The sequence below is a fragment of the Bos javanicus genome, chromosome X (assembly GCF_032452875.1).
Source record: "Bos javanicus breed banteng chromosome X, ARS-OSU_banteng_1.0, whole genome shotgun sequence".
Lineage (NCBI taxonomy): Eukaryota > Metazoa > Chordata > Mammalia > Artiodactyla > Bovidae > Bos > Bos javanicus.
Window position 1 is genome coordinate 120,973,972 of NC_083897.1, and position 26,305 is coordinate 121,000,276.

At 44.4% G+C, this 26,305-nt stretch overlaps 2 protein-coding genes across 2 annotated transcripts in view; both read right to left on the reverse strand.

Annotated features, from left to right (window-relative positions):
- Positions 1 to 15,998: 15,998 nt before the first annotated feature.
- On the reverse strand, positions 15,999 to 18,434 carry LOC133241953 (melanoma-associated antigen B5-like). The gene is made up of 2 exons (XM_061407791.1): positions 18,072 to 18,434; positions 15,999 to 17,191 (listed from the first exon to the last, which is right to left on the reverse strand). Exon 2 carries the CDS (start codon positions 17,179 to 17,181, stop codon positions 16,126 to 16,128), a length of 1,056 nt encoding a protein of 351 aa, XP_061263775.1. The 5' UTR covers positions 17,182 to 17,191; positions 18,072 to 18,434; the 3' UTR covers positions 15,999 to 16,125.
- Positions 18,435 to 20,517: 2,083 nt separating this feature from the next.
- The window catches only part of LOC133241954 (melanoma-associated antigen B4-like), a 6,431-nt gene continuing 643 nt past the window's right edge, over positions 20,518 to 26,305 (reverse strand). The window contains exon 1 of the mRNA XM_061407793.1: positions 20,518 to 26,305. This exon is cut by the window's right edge and continues 643 nt beyond it. Coding sequence (XP_061263777.1) covers positions 21,076 to 22,107 — 1,032 coding nt within the window. The 5' untranslated portion in view covers positions 22,108 to 26,305 and the 3' untranslated portion in view covers positions 20,518 to 21,075.

Sequence of the window (26,305 nt, forward strand, 5' to 3'; positions counted from 1 at the left end):
CAATATATTCCTTTTAATTGGTCTATTTGGACTATTAGCATGAAAAGTGATTATGCATAGTATTGGATTAACAGTATTTGTAACTGTTTTCTATTTATTGAACTTATATTTTGTTCCTTTTAAAATATTCTTTTTCTGCATTCTCTAGTTTTGAATCAAGATTTAACTGTATTTTGTTTTCTGTTCTCTTTAGCATATCAGTTATACTTCTTAACATTTTTTAATGGTTTCTGTAGAGTTTGCATCATACAATTGCAACTTATTCAAATCCTCTTAGAGTAACACAATCCTGCTTGAAGGTTGGTCTGTGTATCTCGTAGCAGATATTCCTAGTTCTTCCTCTTCTGTCCTTTGTATCATTTCTACCATTTATTCCTTTTATTCAGAATATATAATCACTGGATATATTGTAGTTATATTATTATTTTGGAAAAACAGCTATGTTTTTGCTCAACTGAACATAATAAAAAGCTTTATGAGATCTTCATTTATTTTTTCTCTAACTCTGTTACATTCCTTGTGTAGGCAAAGTTTGTGACCTGTATCATTTTCCTTTTCCCAGAAGAATTTGTTTTGGCAATTCTTGCAGAGTAGATCTACTGGTGACAACTTTCCATCCGTTTTTGTTTGTCCATTTAAGGATCTGTTTCTCATTATCATTGAAGGATTTGTTTTTCCCCTGGTTACAGAATTCTAGGTTGGTTTTAGTGTTTTTTTTTTTTTTTCTCTCTCTCTCTTTCAATGATTTAAAAAGTTAACTCTAGTCTTTTCATGATAGCATGGTTTCTGAAGAAATGGTCCTGGTGGTTTAGTAGCTAAGTCATGTCTGACTCTTGTGACCCATGGACTGTAGCCTGACAGGCTCCTCTGTCCATGGGATATTCCAAGCAAGAATACTGGAGTGGTTTGCCATTTCCTTCTCCAGGGGATCTTCCTTACCCAGGGATTAAACCCAGGTCTCCTGCATGGCAGGCAGTTTCTTTAGCAACTGTGCTACCAGGGAAGCCCTTTCTGAAGAAAAACTTTAGGTAATTGTGACTCTTTTTCTTCTCTAGTTTTTTTTTTTTTTCCTCTACTCCAAGAATTCTCTTTTTCATGGTTTTCTGCAGTTTGGGTATGATATGCTTAGGTGTAGATTTTATTTTGTTTTTTTTCTGTTTGTCCTGTTTCGTGTTCTCTGAGTTTTCTAAATCTGTGGTTTACTGGCTCTCACTAATTTGGGGAAATTCTCAGTCATTATTAATTTATATATTCTGCTTCTTTCTCTATTGCTTCTTATATTATTCCCATTCTGCATTGTTTTTTAGTTGCTAAGTCTTTTCTGAGGCTTTTGTGATGCCATGCACTGTGGCCCACCAGGCTTCTCTAGTTGTATACATTCCTTGTTCCTTGTAATTCTTCCACAATCCTTGATTACTGTTCTTTAAAATTATTATTTGGTTGACACTTTTGTGACCGCAGGCAGGCACTATAGCCCACCAGGTTCTTCTCTTCATGGGATTTCCCAGCCAAGAATACAGGAGTGAGTTACCACTACGTTTTCTAAGGTATCTTCCCCACCCAGGGATCAAACCTGCGTCTCCTGCATTGGCAGGTGTATTTTTTTACTGCTGAGCAACCAAGGATGGTATAAGCTATGTGAATTATGGCTATTCTAAAATCCTAATCTGATATTGAAAATGGTATCCTATATCTGAGTGTGATTAATTTCTTTCATTGTTTCATCAGACTAGACATTCCTGCTTTTTAACATAGTTTACAATTTTTGGTTGAAGGCTGAACATAAGTTATTGGATAATATGAACTGATTTAAGTGGGCTTTTAGCATGAGGGTTTATGTTTATCTCAATAACAGGTATGTTGTGTTTGTGTGTTTGTATGGGTGTGTATGTTCACACTGTGTTTACTGTTTGCCGTTACTGGAGGTGCCTGACATTTCAATTTCTCTGTTGCTTTTTTTCAGTCGCTAACTCGTGTCTGACTCTTAGCGATCCCATGGACTACAGCATGCCAGACTTCCCTGCCCTTCACTCTTTCTTAAAGTATGCTCAGACTCACATCCATTCAGTTGGTGAAGCCATGCAACCATCCCATCCTCTGTCGCCCTGTTCTCCTGCACTCAATCTTTCACAGCATCAGGTGGACAGATTATTAGGTTCAGCTTCAGCATGGGTCCTTCCATTGAATATTCAGGGTGATTTCCTTTAACATTGACTGGTTTGACCTTCTTGCTGTCCAAGGAATTTTCAAGAGTCTTCTCCTGTACTAGAGTTTGAAAGCATTAATTCTTCGGCATTCAGTCTTCCTTACGGCCCAGCTCTTACATTTGTACATGACTACTTGGAAAAGTCATAGGTTAGACTATAGGTACCTTTTTTGACAAATTGACATTTCTGTTTTAAATATGCTGTCTAAGTTTCACATAGCTTTCCTTTGAAGGAGCCAGCATCTTTTAGTTACATGCCTGAAGTCAGTATCCACAAAGATACTGGGGCCCAAGAAAATAAAGCCTGCCACTGTTTCCACTTTTCCGCATCTATTTTACATGAGATGATAAGAACAGATGCCGTGATCTTAGTTTTTTGGGTGTTGACTGTGAAGCAGGCATTTTCACTCTCTTCTTTCAAACTCATCAAAATGCTCTTAGTTCCTCTTTGATTTCTTCCTTTAGAGAGGTATCATCTACATATCTGAGGTTGTTCATATTTCTTACAACAATGTTAATTCCAGCTTGTGATTTATTAGGCCAACATTTTCCATTATATAATCTGCATGGACGTTGAATAAGCAGGGTGACAATACACAGCCTTGATATCCACCTTTCCCACTTTTGAACCAGACCACTATTCCATGTGCTGTTCTGATACTTCTTAAACTTCATACATGTTAATTTGGCAACAGGCATGGTGGTCTAGTATTCCTATCTCTTTTAGAATTTTCCACAGCTTGTTGTGATCCCCACAGTCAAAGGCTTTCAGTTCAGTCACTCAATTGTGTCCAACTCTTTGTGACCCCTTGGACTGCAGCACGCCAGGCTTCCGTGTCCTTTACCAACTCCTGGATCTTGCTCAGACTCATGTCCATCAAGTCAGTGATGCCATCCAACCATCTCATCTTGTCATCCCCTTCTCCTCCTGCCTTCAATCTTTCCCAGCATCAGGGTCTTTTCCAATGAGTCAGCTCTTCGCATCAGGTGGCCAAAGTATTGGAGTTTTAGCTTCAGCATCAGTCCTTCCAATGAATATTCAGGACTGATTTCCTAAAGGATGGACTGGTTTTATGTCCTTGCAGTTCAAGGGACTCTCAAGAGTCTTCTCCAGCATCACAGTTCAAAAGCATCAATTCTTTGGTGCTCAGCTTTCTTTATAGTCCAACTCACACATCCATACATGACTACTGGGAAAACCATAGCTTTGACTAGACGGATCATTGAAGGCAAAGTAATGTCTCTGCATTTTAATATGCTGTCTAGCTTGGTCATAGCTTTTCTTCCAAGGAGCAAGTGTGTTTTAATTTCAAGGCTGCAGTCACCATGTCTAGTGATTTTGGAACCCAAAAATATAAAGTCTCTTACTGTTTCCATTGTTTCCCCATCTATTTGCCATGAAATGATGGGACCAGATGCCATGATCTTAGTTTTCTGAATGTTGAGTTTCAAGAAAATATTTTCATTCTCGTCTTTCACTTTCATCAACAGGCTCTTTAGTTCTTCTTCATTTTCTGCCATAAGGGTGGTATCATCTGCGTATTTGAGGTTATTGCTATTTCTCCCGGCAGTCTTGATTCCAGCTTGTACTTCACCAAGCCCAGCATTTCACATGATGTACTCTGCATATAAGTTAAATAAGCAGGGTGGCAATATACAGCCTTGACATACTGCTTTCCCGATTTGGAACAAGTTTGTTGTTCCATGTCCAGTTCTAACTGTTGCTTCTTTACCTGCATACTGATTTCTCAGGAGGCATGCAAGGTTGTCTGGTATTCCCATCTCTTTAAGAATTTTCCACAGTTTGTTGTGATCCACACAGTCAAAGACTTTGGTGTAGTCAATAAAGCAGAAGTAGATGTTTTTCTAGAACTTTCTTGCTTTTTCGATGATCCAGTAGATGTTGGGAATTTGATGTCCGGTTCCTCTGCCTTTTCTAAATCCAGCTTGAACATCTGAAAGTTCACAGTTCTTGTATTGTTGAAGCCTGGCTTGGAGATTTTTGAGGATCACTTTGCTAGCATGTGAGATGATCTTCCTTCAGCTCCAGGCCAAACACCAGCTCCACGCGCTCAGAGGCTCTCCTGAGCATCTCGGGCAAGGGCTGCCTGTACTTCCTGCTCACGACCTTCAGCAGGGCATTCTGAGTGATGGTCTCCTTCTTGGTGTACTTGTCCAGCAGGACCTCCACCAGCATGCTAGCCTTCCTGGCCAGATGATCTTTGTGAGTACTCTGAGTGGCAGGGACTGCCTGGGAGCCACCTGCACTTTCCTCCTCTGGGTCCTGGGCTCCTTCATCAGATCCTGCGCAGGAAGGTCCTGCATCAGGAGAGCTAGCAGCCATGGCTCCCTGAAGCTCCTGGTGATCGCCAGCAGCAGGGGAGCTTGGGGGAGAACCCTGAGGGACAGACGAGGGGGAGGATGGGCACTCCTCTCCTGGGGCTGCAGCAGCACTGGCCTGGGCCTCCTAAGTGTCCTCCTGGACCTGGTGGCATTTCCCGTTGTCATGGTACTTATTGTTATGCCTCCGAGGCATAATGACACAGATCAGAAACAGCAGGCGAGAATGCTGGCAGGAAAGCAGGTAAGGAGGGCACCTGGAGGAGTAATAAGGAGATATTCTGAACACCTTCAGTGAGGAGAGTCCTCCCTGGTTTGAACCAAGGGCACTTCTGCAGGGTCCTTGAGACCACGGCTCTGGAACCTACAGGGCTCCTGTTTTCCTGGTGAGCCTGTCCCCTGAGACCACTGAACAAGAAGTGAGAGTGAGCCCTGGATCCCAGCCAGACACCCCTGCCTGGGTGTTAGAGGGGGGCCAGTCAGTGCTGGCAGGGGAGGCAGTTTCTCTGAGTTCACATTCAGATTCAGGATGAAAATTGGGGCAAGACCCCCATATCCAACCCCTCCCCGCCCACCCTGTTCCCTCTCCTGCTCTGAAGTTGACACTGACACCTTCCCTGTCACCCAGGAGGAGGAGAGGAGGGAGCGCTCAGCCGCCGATGGAAGGGTCACGCGACCTGCTGTTCTGCTGCCTGTAGGCTGCCCCTTCAAAACTAAGCTCTAACTTCCCCTCTCAGACTGCAGCCCCCCTTCCCTGTGTTTGGCTGGAAGTGCTGGCCACAGGGGAGGGTCCTGAGTCGGTCATGTGATGCAGAGGATGGTCATTACCCTGACTCCTCCCGAGCCCTGACATCCCCCCTCTGCTGACCGGCTGCCAGCCCTTCGGAACGAGGTACCCTCTTACCCCAGTGTCCCCTGTCGGCGATCACAGTCAGGAAGCCCCTCAGCCTTTAGAACTGCCCAGAAGCTGACCAGTTGCTCTCCGGCCAAGTAACGCTGGGTAAGGGGTTAGGCATGGCCACCAATCTGGGGTGTGGAGACACTCAGTACCCCCGTGGGTCCCTCCTTCACTCCACAGAATCCTGGACTTCCCTGTACTGAATAGAGGCAGGGTCCAGCAACCCCGCACCCAGATCTAGCACCCCTGGACCCAGGTTATGTCCCGAGAACCCACGTGCTTAGCCGATGGACAATGCACCTAAGAACCAGGTCCGAGCCTCCAGGCGTAGAGCAGGTATGGGGTTTCCAGGGGGCTGGGAAGTCCCCTCTTTACGGATGGAAAAGGTGTTGGGAGTGCCAGGGCATATCTTTGTAACTATCCAGTGCACTTGTAACTCATGTCACCTCTGACTTGGACCCCTGATGAACCCTCGGACTCCTCCCTCTGGTCACAGCTACAGAGCTCTCAAAAATAGCAGCACTCTCAAAGATGGCATGGCACCCAGCCTGGATAGGGGGCCATCACTTCCTATCATGCACATCTGGGCTCCAGGAGGATAGCAGGGGCGGGGCCTGGGTGGGCGGGGTTCTGGGGGAGTTTCTGTCAAGAGGGGGATGAGGTCCCTTCTTCAGCTCATAGTGGGTCCTGGGATGTCCCTGCTGATCTCAGTCAACTGGCCTCACTCCTTACCTCTCACTTCTCTCAGTAAACCAAGCAGGAAGAATTTGGGAGCCCGAGCCTGACAGCCTTCCTGGAGCTGCTGAGACAGACAGTGAGGGCACTCTGGGGCACCTTGTGTGCTGAGTGATCCTCTCTGTCCTCTATCCCTGTCTTCCTCCGACCGTAATGCTGCATTATGTCCCGTCTGCTGACCTGAGGGCAAGACCTCACCTGGAAGATGTCAAATCCACAGACGCCTGGTGAGAAGTGCACCGGCATCTCATCTGGACACTTCTGCCTAAGGCTTCCTGGAACTGGCTGCTGCAGGTAAGATAAGCAAGAGGGAAGGATGGGTGAATGCCTTCTGTGGTGTGGAACCCTTCACATCTCACTCAGGATCTTCATATTGACTGCAGGCAGAGCCTAGAAACCTTTCCCTTTCTGGTATAAAACCACCCCTGTCCCCAGCCATGCCCCACACAATCCCAGCAAAGAAAGTGAAGGGGCTCCTTAGCCTGACGGTTCTCACTGTGGGCTCTTAGTCAACTGTAGGGGCATTGCTTGAAAGTTCTAAGATGAATTTCTGTCCTTTTGTACAATTACTGTGATACAGGCTTTTCTCTTTTAGTCCATGTGTGACAGTCTCTTAAGCTCATCATTTACAAGGGCCAGTTGTCATCCACTAACAAAGTTTCTGCTGGTTATTGCATGACCTCTGGGCCATACTGCCATGTCCATCCCAAACTTTGGTGCCCCATGATCCTGGCATGGGGCTCTGAGATGCTGCCTCAGGTTCCTTCAGTGAAGCAGTAGAGGTTCATGGTCCCACGGCCCAGTGGAAGAATCAACCACTCTAGTTTAAAGCCTTTTCCAGCTGATCCTGTTGTCTGTTTCCTTTGTGACCTGCACACCTGTGTCAGCCTCAGAGTACTCCCTGACCTGGGCATTCACAGGGTCAAGTTCAATGGAGACTTATTGTTCCTCAGGGATTATTTAGTTTTGTGTTCTTGCTTTTGTTAGTAGTTGTCTTTATTCCTTGTGTAAGTTTTCCATGGTTAGTTCTGGGTACAGGAAACAACCGCCCAGGTGTGACTGTGGTCTCAGCTACTCTGGATGTGGTACTAAATCTATAAAGGATTTAAGGAAAATCGACAGTCTTACAATATGTCCTCATGAATACACATAACATATTATTCTATTTGAGACTTCTTTTTCCATAGGCGCTCAGGAAATTCTTCTTGTTGCCTTCGTGTAGACTGCATACATTTTTCTAACGTTTCTTTGTAACTACATTTTTCATATCTTTGCTTTTGTTTATCGTGTGTTTTCTATTACATGGTTTGAGTATTGTCGATTCTTCCAGACCAGTCTCTTGATTTTGCTGTGTTGATCATTTCATGCCAGATTTCTTAAGTTAGTTATATGTGTCAATATTTTCTGTGCCTGTTTCCTAAGAATTTTAATTCGAGGATCAAATGCTTACTATGATATTTTGTTTTTCATTATTGCTGACTTTTATTCATTTTGCACTGATGCATGTAACTCTGTACTGGCTCTGTGTTCTTATCCATAATTTTTTCTAGTTTTTAAATTAGTAGACTTTTAAAAAGTTGTTTTAATCGACAGATACTTGCTTTATAATGTTGTGTTCTTTTTGCTATACAACAGGATGAATCAGCTGTACATATACATATTCCTCCTGCCTGATGAGACTTCCTCCCACCCCCTCATCTCACCCCTCTAGGCTGTCACACAGCACCAGGCTAAGCTCCCTGTACTATATAGCAATTTCCCCCCAGCTGTCTTTTGTACACATGGGACTCGATATTTGTCAATGCCACGCTCTCAATTCATCCTACACACGCCTTCCCTTGCTGTGTCCACAGGTCCATTCTCCCATATGTGTCACTATTCCTGCCCTTCAAATAGGTTCGTGAGTACCATTCCTACTTTCCATGTGTATTCGTTAATGTACATTAGTTTTCTGTTTCTAACTTACTTCGCTCTGTAAACAGATTCTAGGTGCATCCACCTCACTAAAATTGACTTTAATTAGTTCCTTTTTATGGCTAGTATTCCACTGTATGTGGCTACCTCAACTTTGTTATCCAGTCATCTGTCAGTTGAAGTCTGCTTTGCTTCCACGTCCTGTCTATTGTAACCAGTGCTGCAATGAACATTGGATACAGGTATCTTTTCAGTTATGCTTTTCTCAGTGTATATGCCCAGTATTTCTATTGCTGGGTCATATGGTAGTTTTAATCCTAGTTTTAAAGGAATCTCCCCAGTGTTCTCCATAGTGGCTATATCAATTTCCATTCCCACCTTTTCTCTAAACTCTCCCCAGCATTTACTGCTTGTACAATTTTTGATGATGGCCATTCTGACTTGTATGAGGCGTCACATTGTAATTTTGATGTGCATTTCTTTCATGATGAGTGATGTAGCTCCTCTTTTCATGTGTTTATGAGTTTGTTGCCCCTCTGTATTTCTTTTTTAAAAGAACAGATTTAGGATTGGAGAAAATTCAGAAGATAGAATAGAGAGGTCCCATACAGCCACTCTCTTCCTTCACTTGGTATCTTCTATTATTAACATCTTCTTTTGGTACAATGGATACAAGTTCGTTTTTTACAGTGGATCAACTAATGGCAGTACATTATTATTAACTATTGTCCATTGTTTACAATACATTTTACTTTTTGTGTTTTACAGTTCTTTAGTGTTTTTACAGATGCATGATAGTATCAACTCAGCCAACATGGTGTCGTGCAGAGGAGTGTGAATGCCCTATGGATCTCCCATGCTCCACCTGTCCATCACTCAAAACCTCACTTGGAACCCCTGACAACTACTGAACGTTTTACTCTTTCTAAAGATTTGCATTTTCCAGACTGTAACACTGATGGACTCATACAGTACGTAGGCTTTTTATACTGGCTCCTTCTGCTAATCAATATACATTGAATTTTCTCTATAACTTGTTATGGTTTGAAATGTTTGCTTCCAGGACTAAATAGCATTCCATGTAGCTTACCATAGTTTGTTTATCCACTCGTCTACTGAAGGTCATCTGTGGTGATTTCAGTTTTTGGCAGCTATGACTTATTCTGCTATTAAAATTTGATTGAAGGTTTTTAGATGGGCTGGGCTCTTTTGAGTAAATACCTTAACGTTCATTTGCTAGATAATATGATAAGACTGGAGCTTCCCTGGTGGCTCAGATGGTAAAGCTATATTTAGCTTAAAAGAATTTGCCAGTTTCCAAAGTATCAGTATCACTGCATTCCTTTTAGAAATGAATTCATTTTCAGGTAGTTTGCCTGTTTCCTCTTCATTTATTTGGACTTCTGTGTTTCTGGTTTGTTCCTTTATTTGTGTAGTATTTCTCTGCCTTTTTCATCATGATTATTATTATTTTAATTATCGTGTTTGAGGTCTCCTTTTCCCAGACTTCAAGGTTGAATTCTTTCTTCCTTTTTGTTTCTGCCCTCTAAGGTTGGTCCAGTAGTTTGTGTAAGCTTCTTATAGGGTGAGATTTGTGCTGAGTTTTTGTTTGCTTTCTCCTCTAATGGGCAAGGCTGAGTAAGGTGGTATTTCTGTCTGCTGATAATCGGGTTTGTATTTTTGTTTTCTTTGTGCTTTAGATGAGGCGTCCTGCAGAGGGTGCTATCAGTGGTTTGGTGATGCTGGGTCTTGTATTCCTGTGGTTTCCTTTTGTGTCAGTTCTCACTATTTGATATCCTAGGGTTAGTTCTCTGGTAGTCTAGGATCTTGGAGCCAGCGGACCCGCTCTAAAGGCTCAGGGCTTGACCTTGAATTTTGCGTGGGTCTATACATTCTTTTCTGCTGGTCATGTACTCCTGTCCACTCTCAGCTGGTATTCTGCATGCACTTCTGTGTCTGAAGGTGTATTCCTGATGCATCCATGGAGAGAGATGTATTCCATGTCCAGCAACTCCTCTTGCCATCTTGTTCCTCCTGGACAAGATTCGTGAGAGTCCCTTGGACTGCAAGGAGATCTAACCAGTCAATTCTAAAGCATATCACTCCTTAATATTCATTGGAAGGACTGATGCTGAAGCTGAAGCTCCAGTATTTTGGCGACCTAATGTGAAGAACTGACTCATTGGAAAAGAGCCCGATGCTGGGAAAGATTGAAGGCAGGAAGAGAAGGGGACGACAGAGGATGAAAAGATTGGTTGGCATCACCTACTCAATGGACATAAGTTTGAGAAAGCTCTGGGAGTAGATGATGCACGGGGAAGCCTGGCGTGCTGCAGTCCATGGGGGTTGCAAAGAGTCAGACATGACCGAGAGACTGAACAGAACAGATGAGTCATCAAAATATTCTTGTCATTCTTATATTTTTTGGATGAGTTGAAGCCTTCCCTTGCTGATTCCCTTACAGTGGCAAAGAAAGTGTGAGAAAATGTGTTCTCTGCTTGGTTTATCAAGTGTGAGCCAGGCACACATTTCCCTGGGCAAATTATACAAGCTTTAACCAAAACCTTGCAGGCGTCTTGAAATTATCATTGTCCCTATGAGCCACAAACTTGAGGGAGGATTGACAGAAACAATACAAAAACTGGACTCTGGCAATATAAGAATTAGGAACATGGGGCTTAATGAATTACAAATATAATGATAATTTTCCTGATTTTTTTGAAAGATTACTGTCTTTTAAAAATCTTTCATTTTCTAGATATAAGGAAATTTTTTAACACAGCAATTTGATAAATGGTACCTTTGTCATTAGAATTGAAACATTAATTTTTCTCTCCCTACAATATCACTCCAGAAATTAGAAACTCGCAGTGTTCTTATTTTCTTAGGAAAATAGGTATTTTTCAAAAATTCAGTGAGAATCTGTTCTTGTAGCAGGACACAAATGGAAACAGTGATTACACTACCGAGACTTGGACTGGAATGTCATATTTGACAGACACAGGAAGACTTGGATATGACCAGATAACTTGAGGAAACTAAGGTTAACCATCAAATCAGATCAGTCGCTCAGTCGTGTCCGACTCTTTGCGACCCCATGAATCACAGCACGTCAGGCCTCCCTGTCCATCACCAACTCCCAGAGTTCACTCAGACTTTCACCCATCGAGTCAGTGATGCCATCCAGCCATCTCATCCTCTGTTGTCCCCTTCTGCTCTTACCCCCAATCTCTCCCAGCATCAGGGTATTTTCCAATGAGTCAACTCTTCACATGAGGTGGCCAAAGTACTGGAGTTTCAGCTTTAGCATCATTCCTTCCAAAGAAATCCCAGGGCTGATCTCCTTCAGAATGGACTGGTTGGATCTCCATGCAGTCCAAGGGACTCTCAAGAGTCTTCTCCAACACCACATTTCAAAAGCATCAATTCTTCGGTGCTCAGCCTTCTTCACAGTCCAACTCTCACATCCATACATGACCACAGGAAAAACCATAGCTCTGACTAGACAAACCTTTGTTGGCAAAGTAATATCTCTGCTTTTGAATGTGCTATCTAGGTTAGTCATAACTTTCCTTCCAAGGAGTAAGCGTCTTTTAATTTCATGGCTACAGTCACCATCTGTATTGATTTTGGAGCCCAGAAAAATAAAGTCTGCCACTGTTTCCACTATTTCCCCATCTATTTCCCATGAAGTGATGGGACCGGATGCCATGATCTTCGTTTTCTGAATGTTGAGCTTTAAGCCAACTTTTTAACTCTCCACTTTCACTTTTATCAAGAGGCTTTTTAGTTCTTCACTTTCTGCCATAAGGGTGGTGTCATCTGCATATCTGAGGTTATTGATATTTCTCTTGGCAATCTTGATTCCAGCTTGTGTTTCTTCCAGTCCAGCGTTTCTCATGATGTACTCTGCGTATAAGTTAAATAAACAGGGTGACAAAATACAGCCTTCACGTACTCCTTTTCCTATTTGCAACCAGTCTGTTGTTCCATGTCTAGTTCTAACTGTTGCTTCCTGACCTGCACAGAAATTTCTCAAGAGGCAGATCAGGTTGTCTGGTATTCCCATCTCTTTCAGAATTTTCCACAGTTGCTTGTGATCCACACAGTCAAAGGCTTTGGCATAGTGAATAAAGCAGAAGTAGATGTTTTTCTGGAACTCTCTTGCTTTTTCCATGATCCAGCAGATATTGGCTATTTGATCTCTGGTTCTTCTGCCTTTTCTAAAACCAGCTTAAACATCAGGAAGTTCACGGTTCACATATTGCTGAAGCCTGACTTGGAGAATTTTGAGCATTACTTTACTAGCGTGTGACATGAGTGCAATTGTGTGGTAGTTTGAGCATTCTTAGGCATTGCCTTTCTTTGGGATTGGAATGAAAACTGACCTTTTTCTGTCCTGTGGCCACTGCTGAGTTTTCCAAATTTACTGGCATATTGAGTGCAGCACTTTCAAAGCATCATATTTCAGGATTTGGAATAGCTCAACTGGAATTTCATCACCTCCACTAGCTTTGTTCATAGTGATGCTTTCTAAGGCCCACTTGACTTCACATTCCACGATGTCTGGCTCTAGATCAGTGATCACACCATCGTGATTATCTGTGTCGTGAAGATCTTTTTGTACAGTTCTTCTGTGTATTCTTGCCGTTTCTTCTTAATATCTTCTGCTTCTGTTAGGTCCATCCCATTTATGTCCTTTATCGAGCCCATCTTTGCATGAAATGTTCCTTTGGTATCTCTGATTTTCTTGAAGAGATCCCTAGTCTTTCCCATTCTGTTGTTTTTCTCTATTTCTTTGCATTGATCACTGAAGAAGGCTTTCTTATCTCTTCTTGCTATTCTTTGGAACTCTGCATTCACATGTTTATATCTTTCCTTTTCTCCTTTGCTTTTCACGTCTCTTCTTTTCACAGCTATTTGTAAGGCCTCCCCAGACAGCCATTTTGCTTGTTGCATTTAATCAGGTTCGTGACATTGTACAGGAGACAGGGATCAAGACATCCCCATGGAAAAGAAATGCAAAAAATGGTTAACCATAAGGAGCCATAAAAACCCATAGGAAAAACAGCCTGGGACCTTGCTGATAGAATTTCCATCAGCCTTACCAGGTGAGTAAGGAAGATCACTTCTGGCAGGCACAGGAACTTTAGGATGTGTTGGGGACTTCAGGAAGAGAGGAATTCATCCAGATCTCTAGGTTTGACAACAAGTCTTTGCTGTGGCTTCCTAGACTCAAGAGGCTATTAAAATTTCCTTCTGGAGACTCCTTATCAACCGGTGCAACAAAGCAGATTTAGAAGCGCCTATTGGCAAATTGTTATTCTTACTGTACTTAGATAAATAATCAGGCCAAGTTTATTGAATTGAGACTTCCTTTGCAAACAAATTAGGTCTTAGTTTTCCTGTCTTCGGTAGAAATGAGGGACATGATGGAAAAAATTGGTTCAATATAAAGTGTACTACACATGTGTGGGTATTAGGTTCTAGTAGTATTACATTCCCTTGAAGTTTTATTATTTACTTGCAAACTGGCTTGGATCCTCAATTTTTCTAGTGTCCACCCGTATCTAGCTGCAACTTTCTTACGAATATTCCCAATTTCTCCCATCCTTTTGATGTGTCTGTGGGGAGACAGTGAGTTCCGAGTGATACACCTCTGCCATCTTGATCCGCTCACTCTCCCATTGTTTTGACTTGAGTCACTGAGAACTAACATTGCCATTTTCCTGAAGTCCTGCAGCGTGAATCTACATGACTTGATGCAAGATCAGAGCGATTGTCACAACAGCTCATGTTCAAATAGACTTCATGCCTGTTGCTGTACGAGCCACTCAGAAAGTTAACCTGATCACCCAGAGATATTGCTAACTGTGATAGAGACATTTCAAACTGCAATAGTTACTTCGATCCTGACACCTAGAAAACGTCTTGAATGACTAACCCCTGGGCTCAGAAACTGGTTTATAAGCAGCTCCAATGATAAGTGTCTGTTTTTCTTTTGTTTCCATAGAAATGCCTCTTATTAGTAACTACCTGATACTCCCTGCATCATAGACCTAGCTTTGGGAGCCCACCTGCATCACAACCTATTGAAATGAGATACCACTCTTTAAATGAACTGACCTGTTCTCAGAATGATGCAACTGCTGCCATGAAATGGAGGACTCCACTAATCCATTCTCTCTCTCCACAGTGACCAGATCAGCTTTTACCATGTGAGACTTGCAGGCAAGTTTCAGAGGAGGGAACTGTCAAGGCTTAGGGCACTCTGCCCCCAAATATACCACAGTGGCATATTGATTATTTTGAATTCAAGTTACTTAAGAAACAGCCAACAGAGGAGGGACATGCCGCCACCCCCCGATTTCTGCCTCCCTGAGAGCAGGAAATACATCTCATATGAAGGATGTACTGCCTGCATCTGGAGGCAGAGGGAAACCCTTCTAACCAGAAATAGGCAGTTCAAGCAGAGAAGCCTGTATACACAAACCTTGTTAAGTCTTTCATTTACTACCCTGGGTACAGATTCTGTTTAGATTCCTTACTAGTTGAGTACCTAAAACCTAAGTTGATTTGTCCTGTTGATTCCTCACAAATTGTTTTGTTGTCTAAAAAATAAAAAAGCTGCCTGCTTTGCCCACTTCTTAGGTCCCATTTCTATGACACCTCTGTGCACATGAATTGCAATTTGTCTCTTTTTCTCCTGTTATCCTGTCTTGTGTCAAGTTTACTAGTAGTCTAACCACAAGAATTCAAAAGGGATAAAGGGAGGAATATCCTCCTTCCCTACACACCTCAAGGGAGTTCACACATACATCTCAGAAACTCCCTGCAGACGATGTGTGTAGCATACCAATCTGTGCACTGGAATCTCCTGCATTGAGATAAGAGCAGAGACACCATAGATTTCTATCTGTTAGGGGCCGAAATGTGTCCCCTCCACAAATGCATATTGAAGGCATAACTCAGAGTACTTCAGAATGCAACTGTAGTTACAAATAAGGTCTTTAAAACGATGGTTGTGTTAAAATGAAGTCATTCAGTTCAGTACAGTTCAGTCTCTCAGTTGTGTCCAACTCTTTGTGACCCCATGAATCGCAGCACGCCAGGCCTCCCTGTCCAGCACCAACTCCCGCAGTTCACTCAGACTCACGTCCATCAAGTCAGTGATGCCATCCAGCCATCTCATCCTCTATCGTCCCCTTTTCCTCCTGCCCCCAATCCCTCCCAGCATCAGAGTCTTTTCCAATGAGTCAACACTTTGCATGAGGTGGCCAAAATACTGGAGTTTCAGCTTTAGCATCATTCATTCCAAAGAAATCCCAGTGCTGATCTCTTAGGGTGGGCCATAACCCAGTGTGACTATAAGAAGAAATGGAGACAAAAAAGGAGGCACCAGGGATATATGCCCTCAAAAGGAATGCCAAGTGAAGAGGGTAGCCACCTGGCAGCCAAGGGGAGTGGCCTCAGGGTAAACCAGCCCTCATCTTGGACTTGCAGCCTCTAGAACTCTGAGAAAATAAATTTCCGTTGTTTCAGCCACCGATTCTGTGGGGTTTTGTTGTGGAAAGCCTAACAAATCAGTACGTTAGCCCAGGTAGAGATTTCCTCCTGGATAGTCTTTTTTACTTGCCTGTCATTCCTAAAAGCTATCTCAAGATCTTGCTTATGTGATTGCAGCTCCTTGTTTCTAAAGTTGTTTGGGCATAGGCTAGGTCTTGATCTTAGCCTCACGAGAACTAGCATAGAGCCTTTCAAAGAGCAGAGGCTGAAAAAATGAAGACAGTAAGAGGTCTAACTTGTTAAGGTTTAATACCTCCTGCATTTTTCACGAAGCATATCGAGGTATAAATTAATTTTATAAAACAGAAGACAGAAAAGATGGAGAACAATCAAGATTGATCATGTTTTGAAATTTTTTGCATTTTATTTTTTCATTCCATTGTCCCAGCAATATTATTGTGGGATTGCTTCCCATTTCGGCAAAGGTCCCTATTTTGATGTCAAATTTTCTTATCTGGATGATTTTTTAAAAGTCTTGGTCTTCAGTAGGGGTAGGAGAAGCAGCTAGACCTGGCCATGGAACATGCCTGGAAGTGAGAGTGGTGCCAGGCCTGGCTGGAACTGTGGCTCGAGCTCTCTCTTCCTCATCTCGCAAAGCTTCTTCATATTGTGATGAGAAGGCACTGGGGACCGTATCATTGACTTTTGCCAAAAATTCCAAGACTTTCATTTTGCTGGTTTCCACATGGGCTCGTGGGCCCCACAGGAACTCATAACATGGAGGATCGCTGTTGGCAACTTGGCGGTACTCCAGGTACTTCATCGTCACAAAGTCTTTGGTGATGAGCTTCCTGGGCTCTCCATAGATGAAGTGTTTTCTCCCAGCATATACTCGCATCATATTCAAGAACTTCCAGATGTCTTCCTCAGCAGCACAGTTGCCCTTCACGAAGATCACACCCAAAACTGTCATCAAGAGACCAGTCTTAGGTAAGCCCCTACCATCCCACACTCTCCCATTGTTGGGCAGGTTCAGTTTGCTGACAAGGTCATAGGAGTGGATGGTTGAATCAACTTCCTTCAAGTCAACTGCAAAGACAGCCTCGATGTGTTCAGAGGCTGTCTTGAGAATCTCGGCAAATCGGTTATGGTATTTTGGGTGGATAATCATCAGCATGTCTTCCTTCATGATGGGCTGCTTCATTTTGTATTTATGCAGAAGGAACTCTTCCAACAAACTTGTCATGCTGTTCAGAGTATCACTGTAGGTGTTCTCAGTAGAAGATGAGACATCGGAGGAACGTGAATCTTCCTCATCTTGACTGGTATCTTCTTCATCAGATGTTGTGTCAGAAGTAGTTGAAAAAGTGCTGGTAGTAGATGGGGCTTCCGAAGACCCCTGGAAAGTGCTATTTGACACAGTAGCTGAGGAGCTCTGTGAATTATCTTCTAAATGAGAAGAGGTAGAGGGAAGCTCTTCCATTACTGCAGCGGGCTGAACACCCCTGTGACTCTGGAGCTCATATCGGGCCTGGTGGTGTTTCTCATGGATGCAGAGCTTATGATTCTGACGCCGAGGCATGATGCCTGAGCTGGGGGACAATGATTAGAAGTGTGAGTAGGAGGGCAGGTGATAAGGGTCCACACGAAGGCGAAGGTTCAGTGTGCAGCTGCAGCAGGGAAATACCACCTTGGTTATCAGGAAGGCTACATTTGTGGTGTTCTTGAGGGCACTGTTCTGAAAAACCCCAGGGTTACTATTCTCCTAATCAGCCTGTCCTTTGGGAAACATATTGAAGAAAATTAGAGTGATCTTTAGGCTTCATCCTGCTACCCCTGCCTCAGGCACACTAGGGTGACAGAAGGGGCTGGTAGTCTCCTACACAGAGGCATCTGTTATTTCACATTCAAGACCACCACCCAACTAGTGGCCAGTCATAAGACCCATTCCCTCTGCTGTCCTGTTGTTGTCATCACAGTTTTCCCTGTGATTTCTGAGAAGTGAAGAGATCCTCAGCTTATCACCCCAGTTAGTAGATATCACCCAGTACTGAGTGCTCAGTGGGAAGTTTTCTGTCCTGGCCTCTGGAGTCCTCAACATGAATTAAGAGTGCTTCCTTTGGTTCCCCATAGATCCTGGTGTCCCCACCCCTTTCTTGGAATAGTATTTGCACCTTCATACTAAGGGGTTCACCTCCTACACACCTGATGTAAATAAATGTTGATGGAACTTCAGCTTGATAGCTCTGCCCTGGTATTTCAAGGGCTACAAGGAACAGGGCTGCTTTCATTATCACTTCTTTTCATTGGTAGATGATCCCTCAGTCCTTGCTTTGACCTCTGTTTTGGCCTGAAATTCTACCCTACCTTCCAATTAGGTCCACCCCTTCTACTACTATACTTTCTTATAGTAGGGCAAGCATCTCTGTGAGACCCCTAAGAGAAAGTAAGATTCTCCTCATTTGTCCATACCTGTCCTTGGTCTTCTGAGGTGCAGAGGATGAGATGAATCATATGGTTATGGGCTGGGTGGTTCCCTAAGTCTTCAGGGTATTCAGTTGGTTTCTGGAAAACCTGGAAATAATCCCACTGCTGGCCCTAGGCTATACCCCTTGGACCATGTCCCAACCCCTCTTGTGACATCATAGAAGGAAATGTGCATGTCATGTCAACAATGAGCAGGTATCCTAGGGATGCCAGGAAGGGCAGGGTTCTGTGTGGTTTCCTCAGAGTTCTGAGGTCAGGGGGTTGTGTAAGTCCAAAGCTGGACTCCTGGCAGCATTTGGGGCTCCTTTCTCTGTTTACATAAGGGAGCTCTACTCAGACTAAGGTCCTCAATCCCTGTGGTGTCAGAGAGGGAAAGTCTGGGAATGCCACACTAGACTACTCCTACCTGTGCCTTCAGGGATGACATCAGGATTCAGGCTTCTTGGGGCCCTCTGTGTTCAGTGTAGGGGTATGCCCTCACTCAGGTGCCTCACCTTGACTCCTGGGGGACTCTGGATTTCCTCTTTCTTTCAACCTAAGGTGACCCATGTAGACCAAAGACCATGTCCTTGCAAGCCCTGAAAAGAAGTGAGGGAATGTGCAGCCTGGCAGCCCTGTCTTGGCCTTCTGAGAGCCGACACAGGCCAGTCTCTCTGTGACTTCAGTTCCTCATTTTCTTTACCTTGACTCCTGTCTCTTCTGTGAAAGCCTTCTTGAGAAAGCCACGTCTTTGAAAAGTCTTAGTCTGCCTGCAACAAATCTCACAGAGAATGGGCTGAGTCCCAGGAGTGGTAGGGAAGCTGCAGTCCGGAAGGGAGCCCCAGCATAGGTGGTGTGCCATCAGAGAAAACACGCTGATCTCTTCCTTCTCTTCACTGACCAGACACAGCCTCTTGTAGAACCTTCACTCTTAACAGATTTACTCTCTGAAAGGAAGGGGCTGAATTAAATGATTTTCTGCATCCCTGATCTACTGCCGTTTACTGACATTTCCTTTGTAGATAAATTGTCACTGAATGCTGTCTCCTTCCTTATTCGTACTTCACTTTTATTTTCATTTTTTGTTATTTATTTCTGGGGCTTTTTATTCCAAAACCATGTTTGGGGTATGAAATTCTGCTATTTCACATGTGAAATACCTTTTGGACTCATGTTCAGAAAGAGGAAATGACCCAAGGTTAGCCTAATCCTGGAGGAGTGGCACAGTATGGGCTCTGGGAGGAATTCACTGCCGGGGTTCAGTCCAGCTCCTATCATTTATGAGCTTTGAATTTGAGCTTCTTTATTCCAGCTTCTTTATCTGCACATTGTGTTTGAAAGAGTCTATAGTGTAGGACCACAGACATGTGTGATGTATGTAAATCACCTGGCACAGTATGAGACAAGATTTGGTACTTTGAATGAATGGCATTACGAAGGTGATTTTGACCCCGAATGATAACAAACTTCCATCACATAATTTTATTTCCAGGCTATACTAGAGAATATGCAAGTCCAAACAATAATCAAATCGACATCAGCACTAATGCTCCCAAGCAAGTAAAACTAAGCAGTATTTCCCTATTTGAGCACCTGTTTTATTATGTGTTTGGGGTTATCTTCTCCACATGGATGCAAGGACAAGTTCATTTGTCTCAAGGACCAGCAACTTCCCTCTCAGGTGCTTTTTCTTGTCCAAACCACCCCTAATTTAATCCCACTGACAGTAAAAATTGAGCCCTCCCTTAAATTTTGCCAAATTACACTAAACATAACCTAATTAAACTGCCCGTTTACCAGAACAAATTCTGGTGCTCCCATCCCAGAAAAAGAGAGACAGTCCAGTGACGTCTTGGCATCTAGCTTCAATGGGTATCACCTTTATTTCTCAGAAACTCTCTAGACAGCTTTTGATGAAAATGTGTTATTTTGAGTGTTCACTTGACCTGGCTCAAGTGCACAGGGCCCCTTCCATTCCCTATGGTTTTCGGATATCCCCAAACAATGGTGAATACATGGTTTAGATATACTCCAGATTTACAGCCTCACCTCTAAGAACCTTCATATGAGTGTCTGGCATCACACCCACAGCTTCATCTAGCCCATCATGCATCTGGACTGAACATGACCTCCCACCGAGGAACTAGATTTTTCCCAAGACCCAGTGCCACCTTAATCAGGTAACTTCGACTTGCTTGCTCTCATCTGGAACCTCCTCTTCCACACCTCCCCCATTTGAATTTATGATTTGTTTATTCCTTAGAGTTTGCTCACCACCTTCCTTATATGGTACCTGTTGCTAGATGCAAAATTCCATGGGCAGTGGCTTGGGATTCATTTTCTTACCAATCCAGTAGTATAAAAAAGCCTTCTAATCAGAAGATGGTCAATGAATTTGGAAGAAAAGGGAAATAATGAGCAAAGACTCTCTTTTATTATGATTTAAATGTCATACAGTTTGAATAAGCTAAATAAATCTAAGTCCATGTTATTAACTTTTACAAGGAAAGAGGACAGACAAGAAGACAAAGAATAAACCAGTGTTTACTCTGAAAGCTTTGTGATCCCAAATACTTATCTCTAGGATTCTTACACATTTCTAAGTAAAATTCTATTCCAATGTTATGTTACCTTGTTCTGGACCATAAGGAAAATATTAAAGTCTTTTCAAATCATTTACAAATAATGAGCTCTTAGTCTTAAACCTAACATCCATGACATTAATAAACCTAGATTCTGAAGCTAAGTAAACCTTATGAAGAGTAGTGACATTTAAAAATACAAAAAACCTTTACCTCCCTACCTAAATCATCTATTTTTGACTAGATATTATTCATATGGATAAAAGGAAAACATGTATATTTTGTTAAACCTGCACCTAAACTCCCTTACTACTTAAAACTGTGAAGAACATATGGGTTTTATTCCCCCCACCGCTATTACCCCATGCTATTTAAGAGGTGGACTGTTCTCTTCCAACACAAAGGGAACAAAGTGCCATGACTGCTCCCTAGATGTGGGAGGAGCTGTAGGATTTGGCCCTGGTAGGGGCACTGGCTTCAGCCATTATTGGAACCCTGGCTGCACCTCTGAGCCCTGCTCTCTCCACCTGATCTCTCAGAGCCTCGTCATAGAGGTCTGGGAAGGAACTCGGGACCGTATCCTGGATCTTGGCCAGAACTTCCAACACCTTCATCTTAGTGGTCTCAGCATAAGCTCTTGGGCCCCACAGGAACTCGTAGCCCGGAGGATCACTATTGGGCATCTGGCGGTAGTTGAGGTACCCCTTCTGCACCAGATCTATGGTGATGAGCTTTCTGGGCTCCCCAAAGATGGAGTGCTTCTTCCCAGCATGGATCCGCAACACATTGAGGAAATCCCAGATCTCCTCCTTACTGGCGTGGTTACCCTTCATAAAGATGATCCCCAGGAGCTCCATGAGGAGACCAGACTTGGGCAGCTCCTCCTCATCACTTGAACCTTCCTCAACCCCGAGACTGAACTTGTTGACGAGGGTGTAGATGTTCCTGCTGCAGTCGACTTCCTTCAGCTCCAGGCCAAACACCAGCTCCACGCGCTCAGAGGCTCTGCTCAGGATCTCAGGGAAATGCTGCTCGTACTTCCTGCTGATGACCTTCAGCATGGCGTTCTGTGTGATGGGCTCCTTCTTGGTGTACCTCTCCAGCAGGAAATCCATCACCATGCTGGCCTTCCTCATCAGAGGATCTTTGCAAACACTCCGAGTGACCAGGGCTGCCCGGCCAGCATCTGGAATTTCATCCTCGGGGCCCTGGGCACCTTCCTCAGATCCTGCCCAGGAAGCCTCTGCAACAGGAGAGCTAGGGGCCATGGCTCCCTGAAGCTCCTGGCAATCGCCAGCAGCAAGGGAGCTTGGGGGAGAACCCTGAGGGGCAGAAGAGGGGGAGGATGGGCCCTCCTCTCCTGGGGCTGCAGCAGCACTGGCCTGGGCCTCCTGAGTGTCACCCTCTACCTGGTGGCATTTCCCACGGGCATGATGCTTGTTTTTGTGCTTCCGAAGCATGATGACACAGGTCAGGGACCGCAGGCGGGCGTGCAGTTAGGAAGGCAGGCTTTGAGTGGCCTTGAGGAAGGACAAAGAAATGTTGTGAGCACCTTCATCAGGGAGGGTCGTTCCCAGTTTAAACCAAGTCCGCTTCGTAGGGGGGCCTTGAGTCCACTGCTCTAGGACCCACAAGTCTCCTGTTCGCCTAGTCAGCCTGTCCCCTGAGACTCCTGAGGAGGAAGTGAGAGTGAGCCCTGGTGTGCAGCCAGACAGCCCTGCCTGGGCGTTAGAGGGGGTCCTGTGGGGGCTGGCAGGGGAGGCATGTCCTTTCAGTTCACATTCAGAGTTAGGATGAAAAATGGGGAATGACCCCCTAGCACCCGCCCCAATCCCTCTTCTGCTCTGAAGCTGATGCTGCCACCTTCCCTGTGACTCTGGAGAAGGAGAGAAGGGAGCGCTCAGCCTCCCACCTAAGGGTCTCGGGACGCACCCTTCGGTACCCAAGTTCTAAACTCCCCACTCAAACCCCAGCCTTCCTTCCCCAGGTTTGGCCGGGATGAAGCACTGACCTCATGGTTGGGTCCCGATTCGCCCGTGTGTCCGGGAGGATGGTCCTCATCTTGGCTCCCCCTGAGCCCTGACATCCTCTCTGTACTGACCAGCTACCAACCCTTCCGACCGAAGTGCCCTCCTCCCTCAGTGTCCCGCATCCAAGATCACAGCAAGGGTGACCCGCAGCCGTTAGACCTGCCTGGATCCTCCCCAGATGCTCCGAGGCCAAGTCGCAGGGGGTGGGGGTTTCGCGTGGCCGCCATTCTGGGGTGTGGATACCCTCAGTCCCCACCGATGATCCCTCCTTTAGCTACAGGGCTCAGGGCTTTCCCTCTACTCAGCAGAAGTGTAGTCCACCAGCCCTGGACCGAAGCCTTCCTCTCAGAGACCACCTGCGTAAAGTGGATGGACTTAGGGCTTAAGATGCAGGCCCGAATCTTCCAGGGGAGAGCAGGGGCAGGGTGGCTGGGGGTTGTCCGGCCCCCTCTTTTCAGAGGGAAAGGCTTGGTCATGCTGGACGTGTGTTCCCACACTTGTAACATGTCACCGCACACTTGGACACCTGATGAGACCAGGGAGTCCTCCATCTGGGCACCCTACGCGGCAGTTCTCTAAGACGGCAGCAGCTCTCAAACTTGGCTTCGCAGCCCCAGCATGTGCGCGTGCTCGTAACTTCCTCTCATGTGGTTCTGTGTTCCCGGTGGACAGCAGAGGCGGGGCCAGGGTGGGCAGAGTTCCGGGGCAGCTTTCCGGAGGATTGGCATGTGCACTTTTCCTTGAATCGTCGCGGATCCTGAGACCTTCCTTGTACTGAGCAGAGTCTACGGGCCTCCCTCCCAGGCTCTAGGTTCCATCAGCACCCCAGCAGGAATTGTTTCTGGCCTGGCCGAACGGGCTTCCTGGAGCTCCTGAGAATGTCAGTGAGGACACATTCGGGCCCCGTCTTCTGGGCTGAGTGATGCTCCGTCCACTCTCCGTGTCTTCCCTTGACCCCTGTAGGTGGTGGGTACGTCCCATCTGCTGACCTGAGGCCAAGGCCTCCCATCGAAGACATCAAGTCCCGAGGCTTCTGCTGAGAAGTGCACGTACATCTCCTCTGGACCCTTCTGCCTGAGGCTTCCAGGAAATGGCTGCTGCAGTTAAGATGAGCTGAGAGGGAAGGATGGGAGACTGCTTTCTGTGGTGTGGAACCCCTCACATCTCACTCAGGATCTTCATATTGACTGCTGGCAGGGCCTGGAAATCCTTCCGTTTCTGAATGAATCCACCTCTGTCCCCAACCATGCCCCACACCATCCCAGCAGAGTAAGTGAAGGGGCTCCTTAGCCTGACGGTTCTCACTGTGGGCTCTGAGTCGACTGCAGGGGCATTGCTCTCAAGTTCTGAGGTGAATTTCTGTCCTTTGGTACAGTTTTTAGGATACTAAGTTTTCTCTTTTAGTCCCTGCATGATAGTCTATTAAGGTGATCACTTTAAAGGGCCAGTTGTCATCCACTAACAAAGTTTGTGCTGGTTATTTCATGACGTCTGGGCCATGCTGCCACATCCAACTCAAACTTGTTCCCCATATTCTTGGCATGGGAGCTCTGAGATGCTACCTCAGATTCCTTCAGTGAGGCTGTAGCGATTCATGGCCCCAGGGCACAGTGGAAGAATCAAGGGCTGCACTTTAAAGCCTTTTCCAGCTGATCCTGTTGTCTTCTTCCCTTGTAGCCTGCACACCCCTTGTCAGTCTCTGAGGACTCCCTCACCTTAACACTCATAGGGTCAAGTTCATTAGAGACTTATTTTGCCTCGGGCACTATTTAGTTTTGTGTTTTGGCTTCTGTTAATAGTTGTCTTTATTCCTTGTGTAAGTTTTCCATGGTTTATTCTGGGTACAGGAAACAGCAGCCCATGTTTGATTGTGGTCTCAGCTGGTCTGACTGGAGTAGATCTGTAAAGGAGTTAAGCAACATCGACAGTCTTACAATATGTGCTCCTCATGAATACACATAACATACTATTCTGTTTGAGACTTCTTTGTCCTAAGGCTGTCAAGAAATTCTTCTTGTTGCATCTATGTGGAACCTATACATTGTTCTGAGGATTCTTTGTAGGTACGTTTTTTTGGTATGGTTGCTTTTATTTGTGCTGGATTTTCTATTATGTGGTCTAAGTAATTGTTGATTCTTCCAGGCCAGACTCTTGGTTTTGCTATGGTGATCTATTTTATACGAGATAGCTGAAGTTATTTATATGTTTGAATACTTTCTGTGCGTGTTTCCTCAGATTTTTAATTGGAGGATAAATTCCTACGTTATCTTTTGTTCTTCATTGTTCCTGTCTCTTATTCATTTGGCATTGTTGTATATAACTCTGTACTGGCTATGTGTTCTTGTCCAGATTTTTTCTACATTTAAATCAGTAGAGCATTTATGAAAAAATTTAATTGGAGGAGAATTGCTTTATAGTGTGTTAGTTTCTGTTGTACAACAGTATGAAGCAGCTCTAAGTATGCATATATCCCCTCCATGAGCATCCGTGAGGCCACCCCCATCTCAGTCCTCCAGGTTGTCATGGAACAGCAGTCTGAGCTCCCTCTGTTGTAGAGCACCTCCCCACTAGCTCTCTCTTGTATACATGGTAGTGCATATATGTCATAGCCACTCTCAGTTTGTCCCTCTCTCTCCATCCCTTGCTGTGTCTACGTCTTTTCTCTACATGTGTCTCTATTCCTACCCTGCAAATAGATTCATCAGTGCCATTTTCTAGATTCCATATAAATGCGTTATACACAATACTTTTTGTTCTCTTTCTGACTTACTTCACTCCATGAAACAGACTCTAGGTGCATCCAGCTCACTGCCACTGACTTAAATTTGTTACTTTTTATGGTTGAGTAATATTCCATTGTATATATCTACCACAATTTCTGTATCTATTCATCTGTCAGTGGAAGTTGAGGTGGTTGCTTCCATGTCCCAGCTATTGTAAATAGTACTGCAATAAACAGTGTGGTCCGTGAATCTTTTCACGCATGGCTTTCTCAGTGTGTATGCCCAGTAGTGAGATTGCTGAATCATTGGGTAGTTTTATTTCTAGTTTTTAAAGGACTCTCCATACTGTTCTCCATACTGGCTATATCAACTTACATTCCCCCTCAAAGTGCAAGAGGGTTCTCCTTTCTCCATGACACTTCATCACTTATTGTTTCTAGATTTTTTTATGATAGCCTTTCTGGCAAGTGTGAGGTGATGCATCATTATAGCTTTGGTTTGCATTTCTTTCATAATGAGTGGTCAACATCTTGTCTTGTGAGCCTCTGTATTTTTTAAAAGAACAGATTTAGGATTACAGAAAATTTAGCAGATATTGTACAGAGTTCCTACAGAGCCAGTCTCTTCCTCCACTTAGCATCTTCTGTTATTAACATCTTGGATTGGTTCAACTGATACAAGTTCATTTGTTAAAATTGAGCAACTAATATCAATATGGTATTATTACATATTGTCCATTGCTTACAATATATTTTACTTTTGTTGTTTTGCAGTTCTGTGTTGTTGCTTTTGTTCAGTTGCTCAGTCATCTCTGACTGTGACCCCATGATCCATAGCACGCCAGGCTCCCTATCGTTCACCATCTCCTGGAGTTGGCTCAGACTCATGTCCATCCAATCAGTGAT

Coding starts and splice junctions, on each gene's coding strand:
- LOC133241953 (XM_061407791.1), bottom strand. CDS start 17,181: ATGCCTCGGCGTCAGAATCATAAGCTCTGCATCCATGAGAAACACCAC.